At 45.0% G+C, this 21,484-nt stretch overlaps 1 protein-coding gene across 3 annotated transcripts in view; it reads right to left on the reverse strand.

Annotated features, from left to right (window-relative positions):
* Window positions 1–21,484, reverse strand: part of AMBRA1 (autophagy and beclin 1 regulator 1) — a 224,116-nt gene that overhangs the window by 69,334 nt on the left and 133,298 nt on the right. For all 3 annotated transcript variants that reach the window (XM_089521544.1, XM_089521542.1, XM_089521543.1), the window contains one exon: window positions 1,526–1,636. In XM_089521544.1, the coding sequence (XP_089377670.1) occupies window positions 1,526–1,636 (111 nt within the window). The remainder of the gene's footprint in view (window positions 1–1,525; window positions 1,637–21,484) is intronic.

The following is a 21,484-nucleotide window of genomic DNA, read 5'->3' on the forward strand; positions in this document are numbered from 1 at the left end:
AAATAAAAACTAACTGTTTTTAACTTGCTAGATCTAAATCTATATAAATAAAATTAAACTTCTGGGCCATTCACTCATGGATTTTACCCAGGATTTGTATAGATCTACTCTACCAACAGGCTTCCTGTCACACAATCAAAATTTGATGTAAATCTATCTACTGTATATACTCATGTATAAGTCTAGAAATTTAGGTCAGAAAATTGTCCCCAAAAACCTGGGTCGACTTATCCACGGGTCAGTGTTAAGTACTGTATTTTAACTCTTATTTAAAAGAAGAAACTACCCCCTGGTGAAAAGCAAGAGTATAATCTGTCCTGGAAACACTGACCACCTCTGTTCTCTCATCTACCCAGCCATAAGAGTGAGCACAAAGAGTTGTGTCTGCTGGAATTTTGTAAATTCTCCGACGTTGTTTTATTTTGCTTCATCCTTTAAATCCTTTGCTATACGCCCCCAAGTTTTACCCTTGACTTATCCATGGGACATAGCAAAATTCATAATTTTGGTCCCAAAACCTGCCCTCGACTTATACATGACAGACAGAAGGTCAATTTTATTTATATAGATTTAGATTTAGTAAGTTAATAATAGTTTGTCTGTAGTCAGCACTAACAACAGGACTTAGGCCTCTATTTCATATGGCTTGACATGATGTACAGAAAATCCATTTTGGGGGAACTTGAAGTGTACCTCAATAATTTGCTCATCCATACTGAGTAGCACAGCACATCATTTGAAAGATTTCAACAACTTCTAAAAATTATATTTTTATAAATTTGTTTACACTAGTTGAATAAACAAAGTTAAGTTTCTGTTTGTTTCTTCATAAAGTATAAACAGGTGGCCAATTTTTCTTTAAATTTAGAAGGGGTGTTTGACATGTTCTAACATAAACTTGGGGGGGGAGGGTGGCTTTGGGAACCACCAAAGTTTTCTGAAATTATTCAGAGAACTGCATTTGGCAATTTACTGAGAAGGTATGTTCTCTCAGAAACAGCTGACACTGATGTGCAACCTGAGGAATGTTTGAGCACCTAAAAAAATGTGCACTCATCCTCCAGAGAAGCTGAAACTAAATGAACATTGACAATGTCTAATGATTCTTCTGGATCACACTGGATACTAGTATAAGTTGTTTAGTATATTTTTTCTAGCCTGTTCAAATTTTACTGTTTTATTTTTAATGAGTGTTTAAATTATGTTCTTTTTACACTGTCCTGAAAGCTTATCATGTGGGGAGGGATAACAATATGTGAATAAATAAAAATGTTTAAATTGATGTTATTTTTACACTGCTCTCAGAGCTTATCATATGAAGAAGGATAACAATATTTGAATAAAATAAATATATATTCATCAAAGCCCAATTACTGACTGGGGCTCAGAAGAAATGTGCATATTATATCTCCATGAACAATAGGCTTGTCTTTTGCAGCACAGCAATTTCCTCTGCCTCCTTCCCTTCCACATCACAAACAGATTTTAAAATTCATGATAGGTACCAGCTTCATTTCCTCCTTACCATTGCTTATTTCAGGTAAGTCAAATTTGGTGAAATCCCACCACTGAAGCCGGTAGGTGGTATTGGCAATATTACTGGCCACAGCAGACTGTCCATCTCCAATCACAGCCCCTGGGGGGAGGGAAAAATAGAAATGATTACTAATTCACTCACTGAAGTTTAAAGACACAGAGAAACAGCTAAAAATTTCCTGGGTCCCCAGCAAAATCAAAGAGTTAAGATGAAATATGCATAAAAGCCAAAGGAAAAAAGACAGATGCAACTAGAAATGCTGTTGAACATTAACATTCGCTGGAGACAGGATAAAGAAGGTGAGCAATAGTAAATCAATGGGTTTGCACAGTAGTGCTGTATTCACAAAATTCTGAGAAACATACAAAAATTGTGTAAGTAACAACAACGGTACAAAATGCCTTATTTAGAAATCTCTCTCACATTTTGAACTGTGAGAGATAAGCAGGTGAAAGGTGAGAAGGAATGTACGGACCAGTTCCACTCCTGCATACAATGACAAGCCCATATCTGCTGGTTTCTACATCTTAGTTGCAAGCATTTACAGGAAAGGCTTCTTCCCTGCAGCCATTTTAATTAAAGGTACTGGACACCAAAGGGCAGGGTTAATCACTACCTGTAACACTAGAGCAAGGCTAGACAACACATCCCCATTCCCCAACTGTATTTGCATTTAATGCACAAGAAAGGCTTCTGAGCAGCACTTATCTTGCACTGAAATTGAGAGAGAATTAGCTGCATGACAACTAATGCAGTGTTGTATTTTGGTTTTGTTTGTTTTTTTACAAAACAAGGGATTTGTGCCTGTCCCCCCAAAAGCCGTACATGAGCAGTGGTTAAACATGATGGACAGGTCTATCCTTATGCCACCCTTTCTGCCCACCCAGCAGGCTGCCAGAATGACACATCATTCAAGGCAGGTAATAACACACAAGATGACTGCTTTTCTACTGCAGGAAAGAGCTCTGCTTACTATGTGAGGTGGTAGTGTCTAGGGCCATGTTAGCGAACCTATGGCATGTGTGCCTTCTCTGGCATGCGAAGCCATCTCAGAGGACATGAGGTGAGGGAGGCCCAGGTCACAGCAAGGATGGGCACACAGCCCCACCTCTTCCAGACAGAAGTCCCGCCCCTTCTGTCCGAAAATCCCCCCACCCCACCCAGAAATCCCCCAAGCACCAGGTGAGACGAAACCCCAGTATGCCACTTCCTGCACAGTTTCTGCCCGCTCCTCTCTGAGGACTTTTGGAAGGAGCCCCATCTCCTGGCCAAACAGCCAGCCTTTCCAGCCTCCCCATAGCTGGGAGCGTCCTCCTCCTCCTCCCCTTCTTCAGGCTCTCCCTTGCTGCTGGAAACGTCTCCCAGGAATGGCATACAAATAATAATAATAATAATAATAATAATAATAATAAATTTATTTGTATCCCACCCCTCTACGAAACACAATCGGGGCAGCTTCCAACATTAAAATATACCTACACAAACCATCATTCCCACCCACCCCCTTTAAAATACAATTAAACAGATTAAAATTAAAACATACTTAAAAATTCACAAATAATGATAAACAGTGGCTATAGAAAGGTCAGATCAAAAGCTGGATTTCCTTTCTTTTGGTATCATGGGTTTGTCTTGACAAGTTTCTTCAGAGGGGCTTTGCCATTGCCTTCCCCTGAGTCTGAGAGAGTGAGACTTGGCCCAGTGGGTTTCATGACTGAGCTGGGATTCGAGCCCTGGTCTCCAGAGTTGTATGCTCAAACTACTGGCTCTTTTTGTTCTTGTTTATTGTGCTGTATCTTCTATGCTTTATTATGTCTGTTATTGTTGTTGTTGTTGCTGTGTGCTCCTATGTTGTTTCCAACTTATGGGCCCAGAGCCCTCCCTTCCAAGTGCTGATTTCTGGCGACCCTAAGGTGAAACTATCATGGGGCATGGGGCTTTCCATTGCCATTCCCTTAGGCTGAGAGAGCATGACTTGTGTATGTGATGCCTTCAAGTTGTTTCCAGCTTATGGTGACCCTAAGGTGAAACTATCATGGAGTTTTCTTGGCAAGTTTAGCCAGAGGGGGGGTTGCTATTGATAGCTTGAGGTTGAGAGTGTGTGCCTTGGGTTTTTCCCCTGAATGTCCTGCCTTCAAAAGTCCCACCCCCAGAAGGCAGAGGTCCCACCCCCCCAGAATTCCTCCCCCCCCCCCAGCACCAGTTGACACCCAGTGTGGAAACGTCACTGAGTTTGGGCACTCTGTCTCTAAAAGGTTTGCCATCACTGTTCTAGGGCAATGAAGAGAGCCCTTTCCATAACTACCCCAAGATTGTATGATAAACTCCCCAATATCCTTTTTGTCCAGTTTTGGGCACCACGATTCAAAAAGGACATTGAGAAACTGGAGTGTGTCCAAAGGAGGGCAACTAAAATGGTGAAAGGTCTGGAAACTATGTCCTATGAGGAACGACTTAAGGAGCTGGGGATGTTTAGCCTGGAGAAGAGAAGGTTAAGAAATGATATGATAGCCCTGTTTAAATACTTGAAGGGATGTCATTCTGAGGAGGGAGCTGACTTGTTTTCAGCTGCTCCAGAGACTAGGACCCGGAGCAATGGATGCAAGTTACAGGAAAAGAGATTCCACCTCAACATTAGGAAGAACTTCCTGACAGTAAGGGCTGTTCGACAGTGGAACACACTCCCTCGGAGTGTAGTGGAGTCTCCTTCCTTGGAGGTCTTTAAGCAGAGGCTGGATGGCCATCTGTTGGGGATGCTTTGATTGAGAGTTCCTGCATGGCAGGGGGTTGGACTGGATGGCCAACTCTATGATTCTATGATTCAATAAAGTATGAAGTGGTACCAAGTATTTTTCAAAAGGAAAGCAAAATCTACCTCAACAGTCCTATTACTGAGCAGGCATATTTTGTTATCTAGCTGTTACTAGTTTACAGCACACTAGCAGTGATCATTGTATGTTATACCTGAAGTTCTTTATTGTCAGTAACACTATTGTTTATTTTGGTGGAAGCTGCCTTTTCCCATGCTAGATGTCAACAGGATCAAGTGTCATGGCAACAGGAAATTACCCAAGAGCTATGATGATAAACTTCGAGTTAGATATTAGATCCAGTTTCATTTGTTCAAATGGAATGAGATTAAAGTCACAAAGTTGAAGAATGGGTGGGAAAGATGGTTTTTAAAGGAACAAAAGAGGCAATGCCATTTATTTCTTAAACGCTGGTAAATGAGCATTTAGCTAAGAATTCTTAGGAAATGTGATCATTTTATTAGAATCAGTTTTCTCAGAAGGATGATAGAGAAGATAATGACAATCAACAGTACTAAACAAAACAGGCAACTTGGTCTGTGTTATATGCCAATCCTACTGTTCTGGCAGATGATTCATGTTTGCGATGAACTGAGATAGAACAGAATGCAAGGGGAACAGGCTTAGCCATCTGTCTTCAATCTTTCTTCCTGTAGTCTTTACTTATCAAAACCTAACAAGAAGCTCTATATTATGAAAGGCTACTCTCAGATATATCTTTACAAGTGAAAAAGAAAGTAAGTAGAAGAGGAGAAAGGTGGTAAACTGAAGAAAGCACTGGACATTTATTTCTCAACCCAGTCAAGTTCAAGATATGAATGCAAGCACAAAACCCAAAGCATTTCAAATTGGGAATTCTGCAGCATCAGGCCTGTAATTCCAACTGCAATCAACTGTGCACTGCCGTATGTGGACACTCCGTATTGACAGGCATTTGGTTCTAGGGGGTCTCGCAGATGCATGTAAACATGGATGATCATATCCATATTATTCACTGGCATCACTGTGAATATGAATGCTTCAGCAGATGGTCCAATTAGTGGACCTGAAGCCCATGGACACCGAGGGCCCACTGTATAGTTTTCCACTCTACTTGCAAGAACAGCAAGCATTTATGAAAATAAAATTGCTGTACATCCACCTACCAAACATCCCATCCTACTTTAGTACCTTTAAAGAATACCTGGATTTGAGCAGAAATGAAAGGGTCTAACAATTTAACAGAAGCAATACTTCAACACTGAAGAGCAACAGTTAATAGCAACGTCAAGGCAAACAACCTCTATGTATCCACGTGCTTCTGCCACCCTAGTACAAGGATAATAAAAGAGACATAAAGTCCACAAGAGAGAAAAAGACATTTTAATATAAGGTCACTCTTTGGTCTTAGCTGGCTATGTTGGGGGGAAGGAAGACTTCAAAAATCATCCTTCATGATAAGAAAAAGTACAGAGCACTGAGTAGTAGCAGCACTGAATTAACTGCTGTCAGATAGACGCTGTGTGTCTGAACGTGTAACTACACTATTAGCACACTACTGCAGCATTCCAACAGACATGTCAATATATTACGAATGATTTAACAGAAGATAAATATACAGGTCAAGATTATTCAGTGTGAAGCAGCTTATGTTTATACGGTTTTAAGGCTTAGTGTTTTAACATTTATTAACTGATTATTAATCTCTATATGGATTACTACCTGTGTCCCTCACTTATCACACCACTACATTTATACCCTGACTAGAATTATTCTGAATAAAACATAACTACTAACTACTAGCTAAAGTTCACTGATTAAACTGCTCCCTTACTCTAGCTGACCTTCACTGCTGCTTATTTAAACCCTAACTGAATTTAATTAACAAATTTGCTTTTTCAAAATCACATTCAAACTCCCAAGCCATCACTTTATCTTAACAGTGAATTATATAACTAAAGAATTTAGTTAATGACAGTCCTTATATTTTAACATTTCTTTTGATTTTTTTTAACAGTGTCATGACAAAAAGTAGTCAAAAAGTAGTAAGTTAATGGTGGGTCTTGATCCACCATTATGTTTTCAACTTGACATATAAATAGGGATGCCATATCCCGCTGGTAGGCGGGACAAACCCGCTTTTGGCGCTCCGGTTCCGGTCCCAGTCCGGTTTTGCGCCAAAGGCGGGACTGCCCCACCCACGGCCAACCACCTCCTCCTCCTCCGCCTCCTTCTCTTCTGGCCACGTGTGGCTGCTCATGCAGCCGGCGGGCCCTCAGCCACCGCCGCCTCCTCCTCCTCCTCTGGCTCCGCCTCCCGGGCCCAAGGCAAGCGCCTAGCGCGGTCGAGGTGGTGGGTGGCTGCCTGCCTGCTGCCTTGGCGCGTGGGCGGGCGGGGAGTGCGCCAAGCTAGGCAGGCACCTCCGCCTCCTCCTCTGCCTCCGCCTGCCGGGGCCAAGCCAAGCGCCCAGCACAGTTGCGCACAATCGCACGACGCGGAGGTGCCTGCCTGGGTTGGCACACTCCCCCCGCCCACGCGGCAAGCAGGCAGGCAACCACCCACTGCCTCCTCCGCCTCGCGTGCCTCCGCGCGACCGCGCTAGGCACTTCCTCGGGCCCGGGAGGCGGAGGCTGAGGCGGAGGTGGGTGGCTGCCTGCCTGCTGCCTTGGCGCGTGGGCGGGCAGGGAGCGCACCAAGCCAGGCAGGCACCTCTGCCTCCTCCTCTGCCTCCGCCTGCCAGGGCCAAGCCAAGCACCTAGCGCAGTCGCGCAGAGGTGGGTGGCTGCCTACCTGCTGCCTTGGCACGCGGGCGGGCGGGGAGCACGCCAAGGCAGCCACCCACCTCCTCCGCTTGGGCCCGGGAGGCAGAGAAAGGAGGGAGAGAGCAAGGAGGCAGGGAGGGAGGAAGGACAAGGAGGAAGAAGAGGAGGAGGAGGAAGAGGATAGCGATGATGATGATGATGATGATGATGATGATGATGATGATGATGATGATATGAGCCAGCTTCTGAGGCACGACCAATGTAAGTTGCTCTGATTTTTACAAACTCATGTGCAGTGGAAAAAAAACAAAGTCCCTTGACCAAGTACACACTTCTGAGAAGTAGAGTTGAATCCGAAGGCAAACCCACTTCTTGTTAAACCACCTTGACATGTTCAGTATGAATGCATAGCATGTTCAGTGTGAAACCCAAAGAGTTTGGTTATACAATAAGTCTCTGAAATATGCAAGAGGCCATGTTAAGTAAAGCCATGTTCAATGCCCAAATGTGCTGTTTGGAATGGGGGAAGGGGGGGTGGCCAGAAAGGGAAAGTACATTTCTGCCATCCGTCTAGGAATAATGCCCAAATGCCCTCCATTTTGATCATGCCTAAAAAACATGCATTTATAGTAACATTTTTTAAAAAAACATTTTTTTCCGCATGTCCTCCATTTTTAAAAAATGTGCCCTCCATTTGAAAATTTTGTCCTACATTTGTCCCGGTTTGGAGGTCCAGACTTATGGCAACCCTACATATAAATGGATTCCATATATCTGCAAAGCTGTCTTTTTGCTAATTTTTCCTTTGCCACTTGTGTTTTTATTGTCATTTTTTTCAGCTACTGCAGTCCACCATAGCCTGTCCTGCTGGCATCAGATGCACATCCATTCTGTGGATCTGGCAATTTTGTCTCTAGCAGTTTCAGTCTTAACTGAGAGCAGATCTTTTTCAGCAGTATTGTATTTTCTCAATCAAAAACTGACAGTATTAACAAAGATTCTAAGAAAACAATATTCTATTTATTATTTGATTTAACAAATTTAAGGCAAAAGATCCACATGCCTTACAAAGTGCTGACATCCCTGCATTGTCTCCAACAATTTTGTGAAATTGCATTATTAATTTTGGGTAGTTTAACTGGTAGTAAATGTCACATCTGAACTATTTCAATTACCAGTTCTTTGGAAAGAGCTTACATACATTTATGGTGGGGAAGTCCAGCTCATGTGACATAAATCAGATGTTTTTGGATTGTTGTTTTTTTTACTCCAGTATTAATTTTGTCCCTTTTAAGTACCAAATGAATCCTCTATGATGTTTTCATAATTGTTTGAAACTAATCCTTTGTTTTAAGAGAATTATTTAAATAGTTTCATACATAGTTAAAGCTTTCAATGATCCTAGAGATCTGTGTAAGTATCATGCAAATGTAGTCACTTGGACAATCAGAAATCAAAATCATCTTAATTTTTCTAATTTTTCTGATTGAGTAGATGCAAAGTGTTTACCTTTTGTTCCAGAAAAGGGTACAGTAGAGATAACAGTAGAGCTAGCAATTTTATATAACATTTCCCTTGTAAATGGATTTATTAAGTTAATAAGGTATTTTATGAATATTAGATTAGCAAATTAAAGACACATATGAAGCTCGTTGTTAATGTTTCTCTAGGGCACGCGAGTAGTTGGTTTATCTGCTTTAATAGACTTCAAAATCTCTGCTAACTGAAATGCTTCACAGTATTTCAACAGACACTATTACCAATCTTCTTCTAAAGTATGCCATATTTAATCCCATTTACAGATCTCCATGATTTCTTTGAAGCAATAAATCATTCAACAGTGGGGTTGTTTTTTTTTTTTGGGGGGGGGGGGGGTTGCCATCTTTCAGAATGTCCACTCTAGGCTTTTGTGGAATGGATTGAAAAAGAAAAAGAAACCTGGGGAAAATATATTCTTTGACTTTGGCAATCTTCCCTAAGAGAGATCCCATAATTTTTACCTTTTAGATATTCACAAATTATGTTATAATGATGATGGATTAATTGAGCAGGATTTTTAGTAATTAAAACTCCAAGATATTTGAACCCTGAAAAACAAAGATGAAATCTAGAAGTTTTAAAATTCCTTTTGAAATACCAATTATGTTTTATACAAATAATTTAGACTTGCTGTAATTGAATTTTAATCCAATATGTATCTGAAATCTATTTAGAATGTTTTTGAATGGGATGATGCTATTTACAGGATTTCATTAAAAAGCAACATGTCAACTGTGTATAAATTAAATTTTATAATAAGTACCTTCAACATAACACTCTTAATATTTGCATCGTTTCTAATTACACCTATTATGGTTCTCAACCTTTTCTATACACCACATCCCTAGGAAATGTTTGCACCTCCTACAAAAGTATTATCACATTTTAAGATGAAGCAGTCTAATTTCTAATTTTTGAACCACAAGTTGCACCACACACAATACTGCAGGTGAACAAACCTAACTTTAAAAAATAAGCTTGTGATTCAGTGCATAAAATGCACATCTAAATTGAGAAATTACATTCTAATTTATTCAGAAAAAATTGAGCAATGACTTGTGACTCATCAGACAAGGACACAAGCCACTCTTTGTTGCACCCCTGAAATTCCATCTCACACTCCCTGGGGATTCAGGCACCCCAAGATGGGAACCCCTGTGCAGGAGGTTCTAATGCTAATGCAAAAGTAACAGTGAGAGAAGACTTCTATGTCAAGTTCAGAGGCTGAAGGACAGGTTGCTCACCTGTAACTGTTTCTTCGAGTGGTCATCTGCATATTCACACAAATGGATTATTCTGCGCCTGCGCAGCAATGCTCGGAAACTTCTAGAATCTCTGGGCAGAATGCAAAGTAACTTTCTGCAACTTTTTGGCGGTATCCCCGCCCACCCCTATATAAAGCCCCTAGCGGCCCGCTCTCCTTCAGTTCCGAATGAGCCGCCACAGCGTGACGGTAACGTCAGCAATAATTATGAGCGGGACACTGAGGGGATGGATGGGCGGGACTTGTGTGAATTCGCAGATGACCACTCGAAGGAACACAGTTACAGGTGAGCAACCTGTCCTTCTTCTTCGTGGTCTCTGCGAATCACACAAATGGGTTAGACTGGCTAGCTAAAGTCAACGGAGGAGGGAGTGTCCAAGCATGTATATCAATGAAATTTAATGACACAGAATAAACAATATGACCAACATGGCCTTGTCTGTGTAATCAATGCAAACCTGAGAGTAACACTTCCCTCCCAAAGGCTGCTACCTGCCTATCCCTAGAGTCCAGCCTGTAGTGCCTAATAAATGTCAGTGGCTGGGACCAGGTAGCAGCCCGGCAGACATCCTCGAGGGGAATCCCCATCAAGAAGGCTGAGGATGCTGCCACCGCCCTAGTTCCATGGGCCCGAACCCGTACCAGAGCAGGGACGCCTGCCAGTTCATAACACAAATAAATGGTGTTTGAAACCCACTTAGAGAATCTTTGAGATGAAACAGGCAGTCCCTTCTTCGCTTCCGAGTAGCAAACAAAAAGTCTATTGGAGAGCCTCGAGCCCAAGGTCCTGTCCAGATAGAATGCCAGTGGCCTTCTGACATCTAGTGAGTGCATACGACACTCCTCATCAGTGGATGGGTTCGGGGCCAGAGTGGGAAGAATAATGTCCTGATTGAGATGAAAGGCTGACACCACCTTAGGCAGGAAAGTGATGTCAGCCAGAAGTACAACCTTGTCCCTGTGGAAGAGGAGATAGGGCTGGTCAGCCCGTAGCGCACACAGTTCACTGGCCCGACGAGCAGAGGTGATGGCTACCAAGAAGGCTGTCTTCCATGTCAACAGCCTCAGGTCCGTCGTAGCCATGGGCTCGAAGGGCTTGGAGGTCAGCTTGGAGAGTACCAATTCTAGGCTCCAAGCAGGGGAAGGGGAAGAACAAGGCGGGTGAAGATTATTGAATCCTCGCAGAAATCTCTTCACCAGTGGGTTTCTAAATAAAGAGGGTTTATCTCCAAACGTATAATGGGAGGAGATAGCAGACAAATAACACTTAATAGAATTCAAAGACAGTCCTGCGTTGGCCAGGGACATAAGAAAGCCCAAAATCGTAGAACTAGAAACCTGGGATGGTATAATATCCTTCTCGTTGAGGAAAGCGAGAAATTTGTCCCACTTATAACTATAGGCCCTGCGCGTAGAGGGCTTCTGAGCCGCCATTATCACGTCCTGGATATCTAACAGCGGATCCTCCATGCTGCCAATGGGAGAGACTCCATGTCAGGGTGCAGGACCATCCCGTTGTGGAGGGAGAGGAGGTCGGGACGGTAGTCGAGTCGGAGATAAAGGCTTTTGGACAGACGGAGGAGTGGAGCGAACCACGGCTGTCTCGGCCACCACGGGGAGATTAGAATGACGTCGGCTTGGTCCGTCATGATTTTTGACAGCACCCTCGTTAACAAGGGAAAGGGGGGAAAGGCATACAGTAGTCCCTGGCTCCAGTCGAGTTGGAAGGCGTCTCCCCTGGAGCCCAGTCCCCAAGTTTGAGAGCAAAACTCTGAAATGTGGGTGTTGTTTGGAGAAGCAAAAAGGTCCAACACTGGGAACCCCCATCGGAGGAAAAGGTTGGCAACCACCTCCGGATGGAGCCTCCATTCGTGGCAGGTCTTTGGGGATCTGCTCAGTTGGTCTGCTCGGTCGTTCTAGTTCCCTGGTAGATGGATGCACTGCAGCAAGATGCTGTGGGCGATGCACCACTCCTAGATGCGGAGGGTGATCTCCAGGAGCGTTGTTGATCTTGTGCCTCCTTGCTTGTTGAGGTAATACATGGTGGTAGTATTGTTCGTAAGCAATAGTACTACCTTGTTGGCGAGGAGGCAGCAGAAGGCCTTGAGAGCTTTCTCCACTGCGAGCATTTCTAGAGCGTTTATGTGGAGAGAAGTCTCTGTCCGCGACCACTTGTCCTTGATGGTAAAATCCAGGACATGGGCACCCCATCTTAGTAAGGAGGCGTCTGTTGTAAGGGTGATGTCCGGCTGTGGAGGTACGAAGGGCATGCCCACGCAGACGTTGTCGGGTTCAAGCCACCAGCGCAAGGATCTCTGGACCTTCCTCGGGATGGTAAGCACCTTTGCTGGAGAGTCTCGTACGGGATCGAAGACAGAGACGAACCATGACTGAAGAGGCCTGAAGCGTAACCTGGCCCAGGGGGTAACGAATGTCGTGGAAGCTAAGTGGCCCATGGCGACTTGGACTGTATGTGCCTGGACTTTCCTTCGGGAGAGACAGTCCTTTAGAGAGGAGGTCAAAGCGTGAAATCTTCGGCGCGGAAGGAAAGCCTTCATCTCTTCGGAGTCTAGAGTCATCCCAATGAAGTCCAGCCACTTCGTTGGGGAGAGATGTGATTTCTGCAAATTGACCTGGAGTCCCAACGCCTCTAGCAACGATAGTGCGAACTGGACGTCCCGCAGTAGCGTCTCTTGGGATGGAGCGGTGAATAACCAGTCGTCCAAGTAGGGGAAGACGGTTATCCCTTTTTGCCGCAGGTATGCCACCACGGGGGCCATACATTTCGTGAAAACCCTCGGTGCTGTGGAAAGGCTGAATGGCAGAACCTTGTACTGGAAGATGTCGGTCCCAATGGTGAAGGTGAGGAACCAACGGTGACCTTCTCTGATGGAGATATGAAAATAAGCGTCCTTCAAATCTAAAGTGACGAACCAGGAGTCCTTCTGTAACAACGGCAAAATAGAGGCAAGAGTTACCATTCTGAAACGTTTGTAGATAATAAAAGAATTCAACTCGCGTAAGTCCAGGATAGGTCTAAGTCCAGAGTCCCTCTTCGGGACCATAAAGTATCTTGAGAAGAAGCAGTATCAGGCCCGAGCAGGATTCACAGGCTCGATAGCGCCTTTTTCTAAAAGGGAGCGCACTTCGTAGAGAAGGGTGCCCGAGGGTAAGGTGGAATTAATAGCTCCGGTGGGCGGGAGCTGCAGAAACTCAAGGGCATAACCCTGTCGGACGATGTCCAAAACCCAAGAGTCCGTTGTGATCGAAGCCCAGGTGTTAAAGAAAGGCTTCAATCTGTCAGAAAAGGAAGGAGCGAAGTGCGCTGGGGGACTTCAAAACCTACGCTTGCCTTTGCCATCTTTCTTCTTATAGCCCTGCTGGTATCTGGGCTGTGACGTCTGGCGTCGATCCGGCTGGGCCGATGGTGACTGGGACGGACGGCTCTGAGGCGGCCTGTCTTGAGGATGAAATTGGCGGTCCTGCTGTTGGGACCGGTGCTGTGAGTGTGGGTACCATGGGCGCTGGCTGCCATATCTCATGCGAGGAGATTTGGAGGATGAGGACATCCCATGCTTCTGTGCGGCCAACTTCATCCGGTAACGGAAGCTTAACTTCTTATCGGTCTCTCTGTTGAACAGACCGGAATTATCAAAGGGCATATCCTCTATTGCAGACCTCGCCTGTGGAGTAAGGTCCGAGGAGCGCAGCCATGCGTGGCGTTTGAGGGCTATCGAGCCCGACAAGATCTTGGAGGCACAGTCAGTGGAGTGTCTGGCCGAAATGATCTGCTGTTCTCCAATTAGATGAACCTCATTGCGGAGAGCTGTCATAATCCGCTTTTTGTCATCTGGGAGTTCTGCGATGGTCAGGTCCATCTTCTCCATGAGGAGCTGTACATACGCTCCCATGCACACCGCATAATTGGCGATTTTGATGTCCAGCGCCGCGGATGTGTAATTTTTTTTAGCCAGTCCATCGATCTTCTTTCCCTCTTTGTCCACGGGAGAGGAAGCTTGACGGGGAGTAAAGGACGTCTGCGACCCCTCCACTATGGCAGAGTTGGGCTTGGGATGATTGAAAAGCCATGACGGGCCCGATGGAGTGACCCTATAAAGGTTTTCTATCTTCCTCAATGTGGAGGAGATAGTGGCAGGAGTGTCCCAGGACCTCTTGGCAATTTTTTCTAGAGATGGGAGAAAAGCCAGAGAGGGAGGAGCAGGAGCGCAGCCGTGGATCCGTCTCTCTACGGGGTCGAGGGCATCATCCTCCGTGTGGGACACCTCCAATTTCAGTGCGTCGGCCAAACGGACGACTCTATCGGCAAAGGATCTCACATCGTCAGATGGGGATGGGGCGTCCGGAACCCCAAAGACATAAGGTTGGTCCTCCTTGGGGAATGGAGACGGAGAATGGGATCTGGATGGAGATCTTGAGACGGACCTGCTCGGTTGTCGGTTAGGTGGCGAAAGGTCCCTCTCCGAAGATGGTCTCCTCGTAAACAAGTCATCCGACTTGCGAGTGGTGTCTTGCCGTGGAGAGCGAGGCTTCACCCTGGTCGGGCCCGGACAGCGTTTCCAGAGGTGGGAAGCATCCACAGGCAGGAAGTACTGTCCGGAGTGATGATCATAGACCAAGTCCGGGTAGGTATCAAAGAGGTCTCTATCCGGTAAGTCGCGGTCGTCACGGCCCTGGTCCAAGGCCTCATCCGCCTCAGTACCAAGGGCAGCTCTGTCTCTGCGTAAGGGAGACCGGGCCCGACGGGAACCTTTGGAAGGCGACCTCAATCTGCGGGGCGAAGCCGGCGGGTCGGAATCCGGGATCTCCCCCTCCGATTCGGAGCTATGGTCCAAGGTGACTATTTGGAGGTCCTCATCAGGAATGGACAGATGAGGCACGAGCAAGACCCTCGGTTCCAAAGGTGGACGAACAGAGCTTGAAGCCGGAATCGGAGTAGCCACAGTCCTATGGTCCGGAGGCGGAACCGAGACTGTACTCGGCGGCCCCTTTCGCCTCGTCTTCGGGACTGGAGACACTGACCAAGCCTGCCTGGCCCCTTCATCCTCCTTAGAGGATTTGTGCCTTTTCTCCTTGTCTTCCTTGGAGGATTTTTGCTTATCCTCATGTCTCCTTTTCGGAGCCTTTGCCTTCTCGGCATGGGACACAAACGATGCCTCTTGGGGAGCTGGTTCTCCCGAGGAGGTTGATGGTTGGAAGACCTTCTCGTAAAGGGAGGCCTTCAATTTCTGGTCCCAGTTTTTTAGGGCCTGGGACATCATGGCCTTACAATGGACACAAGAGCCTGGGATATGGGTCTCCCCCAGGCAAAGGACACACTTAGCGTGGCCATCCGACATGGGGATTTTCACCCCACACTTGGAGCACCGCTTAAAGGAGGCCATAACGGCCGGTGAGAGCGGTATTGCGGGGGTCGAGGTCGTTTACCAGTCCAGGTCGAGCGGAGAAAAACACAGTGCGTCTAAATCTAAGGGAAAGTCCGTATGGAGTTCAGTGGTTCAAGCCGGTGGTCAGTATTGCCAGAGATTCAGTCCAAATGGTAGCCGATTGCTAGCGAAGTTCCTCAAGCTGCTTTCGCGGCGGAATGAAGGAACTGAAGGAGAGCGGGCCGCTAGGGGCTTTATATAGGGGTGGGCGGGGATACCGCCAAAAAGTTGCAGAAAGTTACTTTGCATTCTGCCCAGAGATTCTAGAAGTTTCCAAGCATTGCTGCGCAGGCGCAGAATAACCCATTTGTGTGATTCGCAGAGACCACGAAGAAGAAGCTCTGTGAGTCACACCAACTGACTAATACACAAGAGGCTTTATCTATATTATATTTTCAATAAAGGAAATATATATGAACATTCCAAGGGGACAAATGCCTTAGGGGCATAGAAGGACAGGACTGCTGCTTTTGTGAATTACATTAAATGTTTTTAAAAAAAATAAAATTTCTCCCTGGTACAAACCTTAGGTGATAGAAAAGGATATGATATCACATTCTACCTCAAAGCAGCTTAGAACACTGTAACCAGATCAGTCAGGACCGGGCCTGCACTGTCAATAATTTGAGGAAACCATTTCAGCAATCTCAGACATATTTCTGAAATGTCCATTGTCTGACAAGACTCAGAGGTGTGGAAGGAAGTTACTCAATAGTTTGCTACTGCTGTGGACAAGAAATCAGAACTTCTTTGTCTCCAAAGATTATTTATATTTAAAAATGCTGAAGTGCAAGCTGAAGGGCAATTGAAATGCAGTGAATGTGGGTTTGATTGGCAACTTTCCTGCGCCTGTCTATCACTGGATAATAGAACATTGGGCGATGACAGAAATGAAGATAAACTCTTTCTGCAATATTCACCCCCCCCCCCTTAATCCAGCCACCCCCAGTCAACACATGACAAATGAGTTGGGGGGAGGGGAAATCAGCCCTTCAACAATAAAAAGAATCTGTATCCCCTCCCCACCCCCATTATAGTCTGCCTTAATGTAACCTAACCATCCATTTTATTAATCCATACTTCAAATCTGTATTTCTGAAACATGCTGAGGAATCTCAGTAAGACCCTCAGAGTTAAATCATATGTGTGTCTGTATGTGCCTTCAAGTTGCTTGTTGACTTATGGTGACCCCCCATGAATTTCAGTGTTTTCTTAAGCAAGAAATACTCCAGAGGTGGTTTTGCCAGTTCCTTCCTCTGAAATATATTAGTCAAAACTTGTGGCTCCAGCATTGAACCACTGTGCCAGCAAAGCTTCCTAATTAAACTGTAGTTTCAAAAGGTTACTAGCCATTATTTGAATATCAAGATCAGCCTCATGAATGGATTAGGCAATGCAAATGGAAACTGAACATCTGGGCAAATGGTGCGGACAGGTCTGATTCCTCAGCAGGTGGTACATTTTAGAAGACATTTGACTGGGAAATGTCATTTGAGGGACAAACATTCCAAACACAAGAGGTATCAGGATTTCAAAGAATTACATAAATTTGCTTTATTATATACAACCAGTTTCCAAGTGAAGCTGAAATGTAAAACAAAAGACTTACTTCACATGTCCCCAGCAGAAATGAAAAAGGTTTGAATTCTTCTAATGAAAACATGATTCAAAATGATTGTTATTTGATTTCTAGAATAACTATAGCATACATTCATGTTTATATGAAGACATCTTTGTTTCCATTTGGCAGTGCTGTGAGACAAGATCTAGTGAATTCAGCTGATTAATTGAATTTGGGAGATTTGTATTTCATGAACAAATTGTGGACACTTCAACATTTAGTCCCACTGCAATGATAAAGTATTCATTTTATCAGTATTTGTTCCATTAATTATTAGCTATTTGTACTTTGCAATTATTGCAGTAGCTACTCCATTTATCCCAATCATTAATTTTAATTTATTTTATTTTTAAACATCAGAAATGTGAACTGGCTATAATGCTGTACATAATGCTCTTATTTTTTCTGCCACAAATAAACAAAAAGTACTTAATTTATCTTCATCGAAAACACGTTTCTAGTATTATTATGCGCCTATATCCGTGTTGCCGAACCCATGGCACAGGTGCCATTTCTGACACACGAACCCATCTGAGCAGGCACGCAGCAGCCACAGCAAGGACGGTCAGGGAAGTGCGCATGGCCTCCCAACTCCTTGCTGCAGCTGGTTCTCCTGTGGATAACTGAGCTGCAACAAGGAGGGGTGTTGTGTGGCCCTTCTGGATGGAAGCCATGCCCCTTCCACCCAGAAGGTCCTTCATTATGCAGTGTTTTAGTTGTCCTTGGTGGTGAGTGAGGTGAGGACAGAGAGAGGACACTTCTTGGGGTCCTTTGCTCCTCCTGCTTCTGCTGCTCTGTTCCTCCCTCCTGCAGAGGGGCCATCCTCTGTCCAACCCCTGCATGCCCCCCACTTTGCCTCCGCCCACCCATGCACACACCTGCCCAGTCTTCTGACTAGGAGGTGGCTAGAGCTGCAGGTGGGCATGTAAAAGGAGAGCACTCCAAGGAGGGAGGACTGACTTTTCTGCCCAGCATGTCAGCCTGGACTGGCAACGTGAATAGAGCAGCCCTGAGACCCTCTGCCATTGGGGTCCCTCTCCTGCTGGGGCTGGTCTTTCTCTCCCCAGCCAGTGCGTATGGTGAGGGGCCACTTCAAATGGGGCTGGGGTGGGAAGGGCTCTCATCTTCCCATTTGAGTGACCATCCCCTGTGGGCTTCTTCTCCTCCTCGTGGGATGAGGATTGGGGAAAGAAGGGTGCTCGGCTTCCCAGGGCATCAGGTCCCATTTCCAAATTATGGCGACCTTAAGGTGAACTTATCCTGGGGTTTTCTTGGCAAGGTTAGTTTGGGTTTTTTGCCATGGCCACCCTCTGAAGCCGAGAAAATGTAGCTTGCCCCTGGTTTTCTGTGTTTTCCAGCCTTTCCTGAGTTAGGAAGGCTCTAAAGGGTCCCTATCATAGGGTTTTCTAGGCAAGGGCCCTTATCACACGACGGGTTTTGTAACTCCAATCCAAAGCCACTCTGGATCCAACCATACGAATTCACGTTGTAACGTGATAAGATTATCACATGTGATTGCTTTCTATGGGGAATCATTCCGAGGCCGATCCTAAGTCAATCCAAAGTCACTCCAGAATTAGGTGAATTCGGTAACAAGTAAATTCACAAAAATAATTTCTAACCTCACTTCGATTTCAATCCAAGTTGGTTTGGTGTGGAAGGCCACTTTGCTTTCGCCTCCTCCTCCTCCTCCTCCACCCCAATCTCACCCGCACTGGCCCCCTGTGCCCTGGTGCTTCCTCCTCCTCCTCCCCCCCCCCCCGACCTGGCCGCCACTGGCCTCCTGCGTCTGGTGTTTCCTCCTCTTCCTTCACCCCGATCTCGCCCCCCCTGCCCCCCTGTGTCTTGGTGCTTCCTCCTCCTCCTCCTCTTCCTTCACCCCAATCTCGCCCCCACTGGCCTCCTGTGCCCTGGTGCTAAGGCGGGGGCAAACAGAGGAAGCAGGGAAGGATGCCACCATTCAGAGCCCCACTGAGCTTGCGCAAGAATGCCAATTCGAATCTGTCTGGTGTGGTAATTTATTTTGTACTCGCTCCACTTTACCTCAGGAATGACAACAATTTCACTCTTCACATGAGATAATTAATCACGTGAATTGCCTTGGATTTGAATCGACTCTGCTTCCCTTTCCCTTCAAAATGGCTTTGGATGGAGTTCCAATTTCACATGTGATAAGGGCCAAGGTTTCGTCACATTTTGTTTTCTTGCCATGGGCACCCTCTGAAGCTGAGAGAGTGTAGCTTGCCCCTGGTTTTTTGTGCTTTCAAGTCTTTCCCCAAGTTTCTTCAGAGGAGGTTTCCCATTGCTTTCCTCTGAGGCTGAGAGTGTGACTTGCCCAAGGTTCCCCAGTGGAATTCATGGCTGAGCTGGGATTCGAGCCCTGGCCTCCAGAGTTGCATGATCAAACCGCTGGCTCTCTTTGTTCTTGTTACTGTGCTGTGCCTACTATGCTTTATTCTGCTTCTTGTTGCTGCTGTTGTGTGCTTCCAAGTCATTTCCAACTTATGGAGCACCCTCCCTTCCTTCTGAACACTGGTTCCTGACGTACCTAAGGTGAGACATCATCATGGGGCAAGCTTTGTCAAAGGAGGATTTCCATTGCCATCCCCTGAGGCTGAGAGAGCATGACTTGTATGTGTGGTGCCTTCAACTTGTTTCTGACTTATGGAAACCCTAAGGTGAAACTATCATGGAGTTTTCTTGGCAAGTTTGGTCAGAGGGAGGGTTGCCACTGCTAGCCTGAGGCTGAGAGAATGTGCCTTGGATTTCTCCCCAGAGGCCCCGCCCTCGGAAAGCAGACATTCCACCTCCCAGAAGTCCCACCCTGGCACCTGGTGACCCCTGGTGTGGGAATGCCAGTGAGTTTGGGAACTCAGTCTCAAAAAGGTTCACCATCACTGGCCTATATAATGCCCACAAGCAGTTTTCCAGCTGGTTGCTGAAGGCACATTTTAGTTGCTAAGAGCACTATTCAATTCAACACTATCACACATCTCTGCTACATAACAGTACCTTCAGATCATGCTTAAGCCATTTGTTTATTTATTTCATAGAATTATTTGCACTTATAGCCTGCCTTTGTCTCAAACTGAGATCCAAGCTGGTTCCATATTCATCTCTGAATATGGTCTATATTCATCTCTAGAAAGATGAATATGGACCATGTCTCCATAGTCTTCTTTCTAGAGTTATTACTCTTTACCTGTATGATGGAATCTATATTGCTTGAACATTATGTCTAAAAGAGTATCTAAAAGGCAGGCACATGTGACTGTGGGAACTGCAATGGTTATTTAGGATACCATAAATTATTTGAATCACTACTGATTAGTCACACTGAATGTACTTTCATGTGTATGTCTATCGTGTGTGAACAGAGTATCAAAATTATTAACATGTTTTCAAAAACAATTCTATAGGAATTGAACCCTATTTAATTGGTCCATGGTACAATTATGTTTTTATAAGTCTGCATGAGGTAGGGTTACTTTCTATATTTTTAAGGAAAGATGATGACCTTCTCTGGACTCCAGCATGGGAAGTTCAGTCAATTAAGTACACAAGGCAAAAACGAACAGTACTTGTTCAGAATCAGAACTGCCAAAATAACAAAGTGGATTATAGCTGGGGGCAGACAAGGAGCACACTTCTCCAACATAGATGGAAATGTCAATAGATTAAACTCTTACATATAAAGAATGCCCTCAACACATTCTAAGTTTGTAGAATCATCCAACAAGTCAGAACAGAAAGGTTACTGAACAAAATATAGTCCAGATAAAAGATGGTGGGGAGAAAACCATTGAAAACTCTTGAGGAGGAGAGAAGCAGGCCAGCGACAACAGGCCTCTGCCTGCTAAGAAGACAAGCCCTCCTCCCGGCCACCATCTTGAGGAGGAGAGAAGCAGGCCAGCGACAACAGGCCTCGGCCTGCTAAGAAGACAAGCCCTCCTCCCGACCACCATCTTGCTTGTCTTATTGCATGTTTTTATAATGTGTTAATTTTTATTGATTCTGTGAACCGCTTTGATCACCTCGGAAAAGCGGTATAAAAATAAAACATATTATTATTATTATTATTATTATTATTATTATTATTAAAACTTGCCCCAGGAGCCCACTTTCTTTCAAAAAAGCTGTGTACTTACATGCAAGAAGCAACAAGATTCAGTCTGCAAAAAGAGGGTTTACACAGGAGCCAAAGCAAGTTGATTTCAAGTTCTCATCCCATTTGAGATGAAAGACCAGTGGAGTTTAATGAAAAGACTTAAGTACTGTTAATCTTAAAATCTTAAAACTGCTGTTAAGGCCAGTTTCAGCTCTGGCATGACATCTCCTTAGTAGAAGGGAGTGCTGGTATTAAAGCATAGTGAATCATTCAAGAATAGAGAAAGAAACTGTGTTATTCATGATCATTAAAGTGTGTTCCTATTTGTACATTGCAGTGTTATATACTTAAATTAGTCTGGAGTCCATGAAAAAGAGAGGCACCTGCTGGGCATTTATTATCCTACAAAGACATCTGACA

This window comes from Sceloporus occidentalis, unplaced genomic scaffold (genome assembly GCF_023333645.1).
Source record: "Sceloporus occidentalis isolate IW3139 unplaced genomic scaffold, rSceOcc1.0.p SCAF_4, whole genome shotgun sequence".
Lineage (NCBI taxonomy): Eukaryota > Metazoa > Chordata > Lepidosauria > Squamata > Phrynosomatidae > Sceloporus > Sceloporus occidentalis.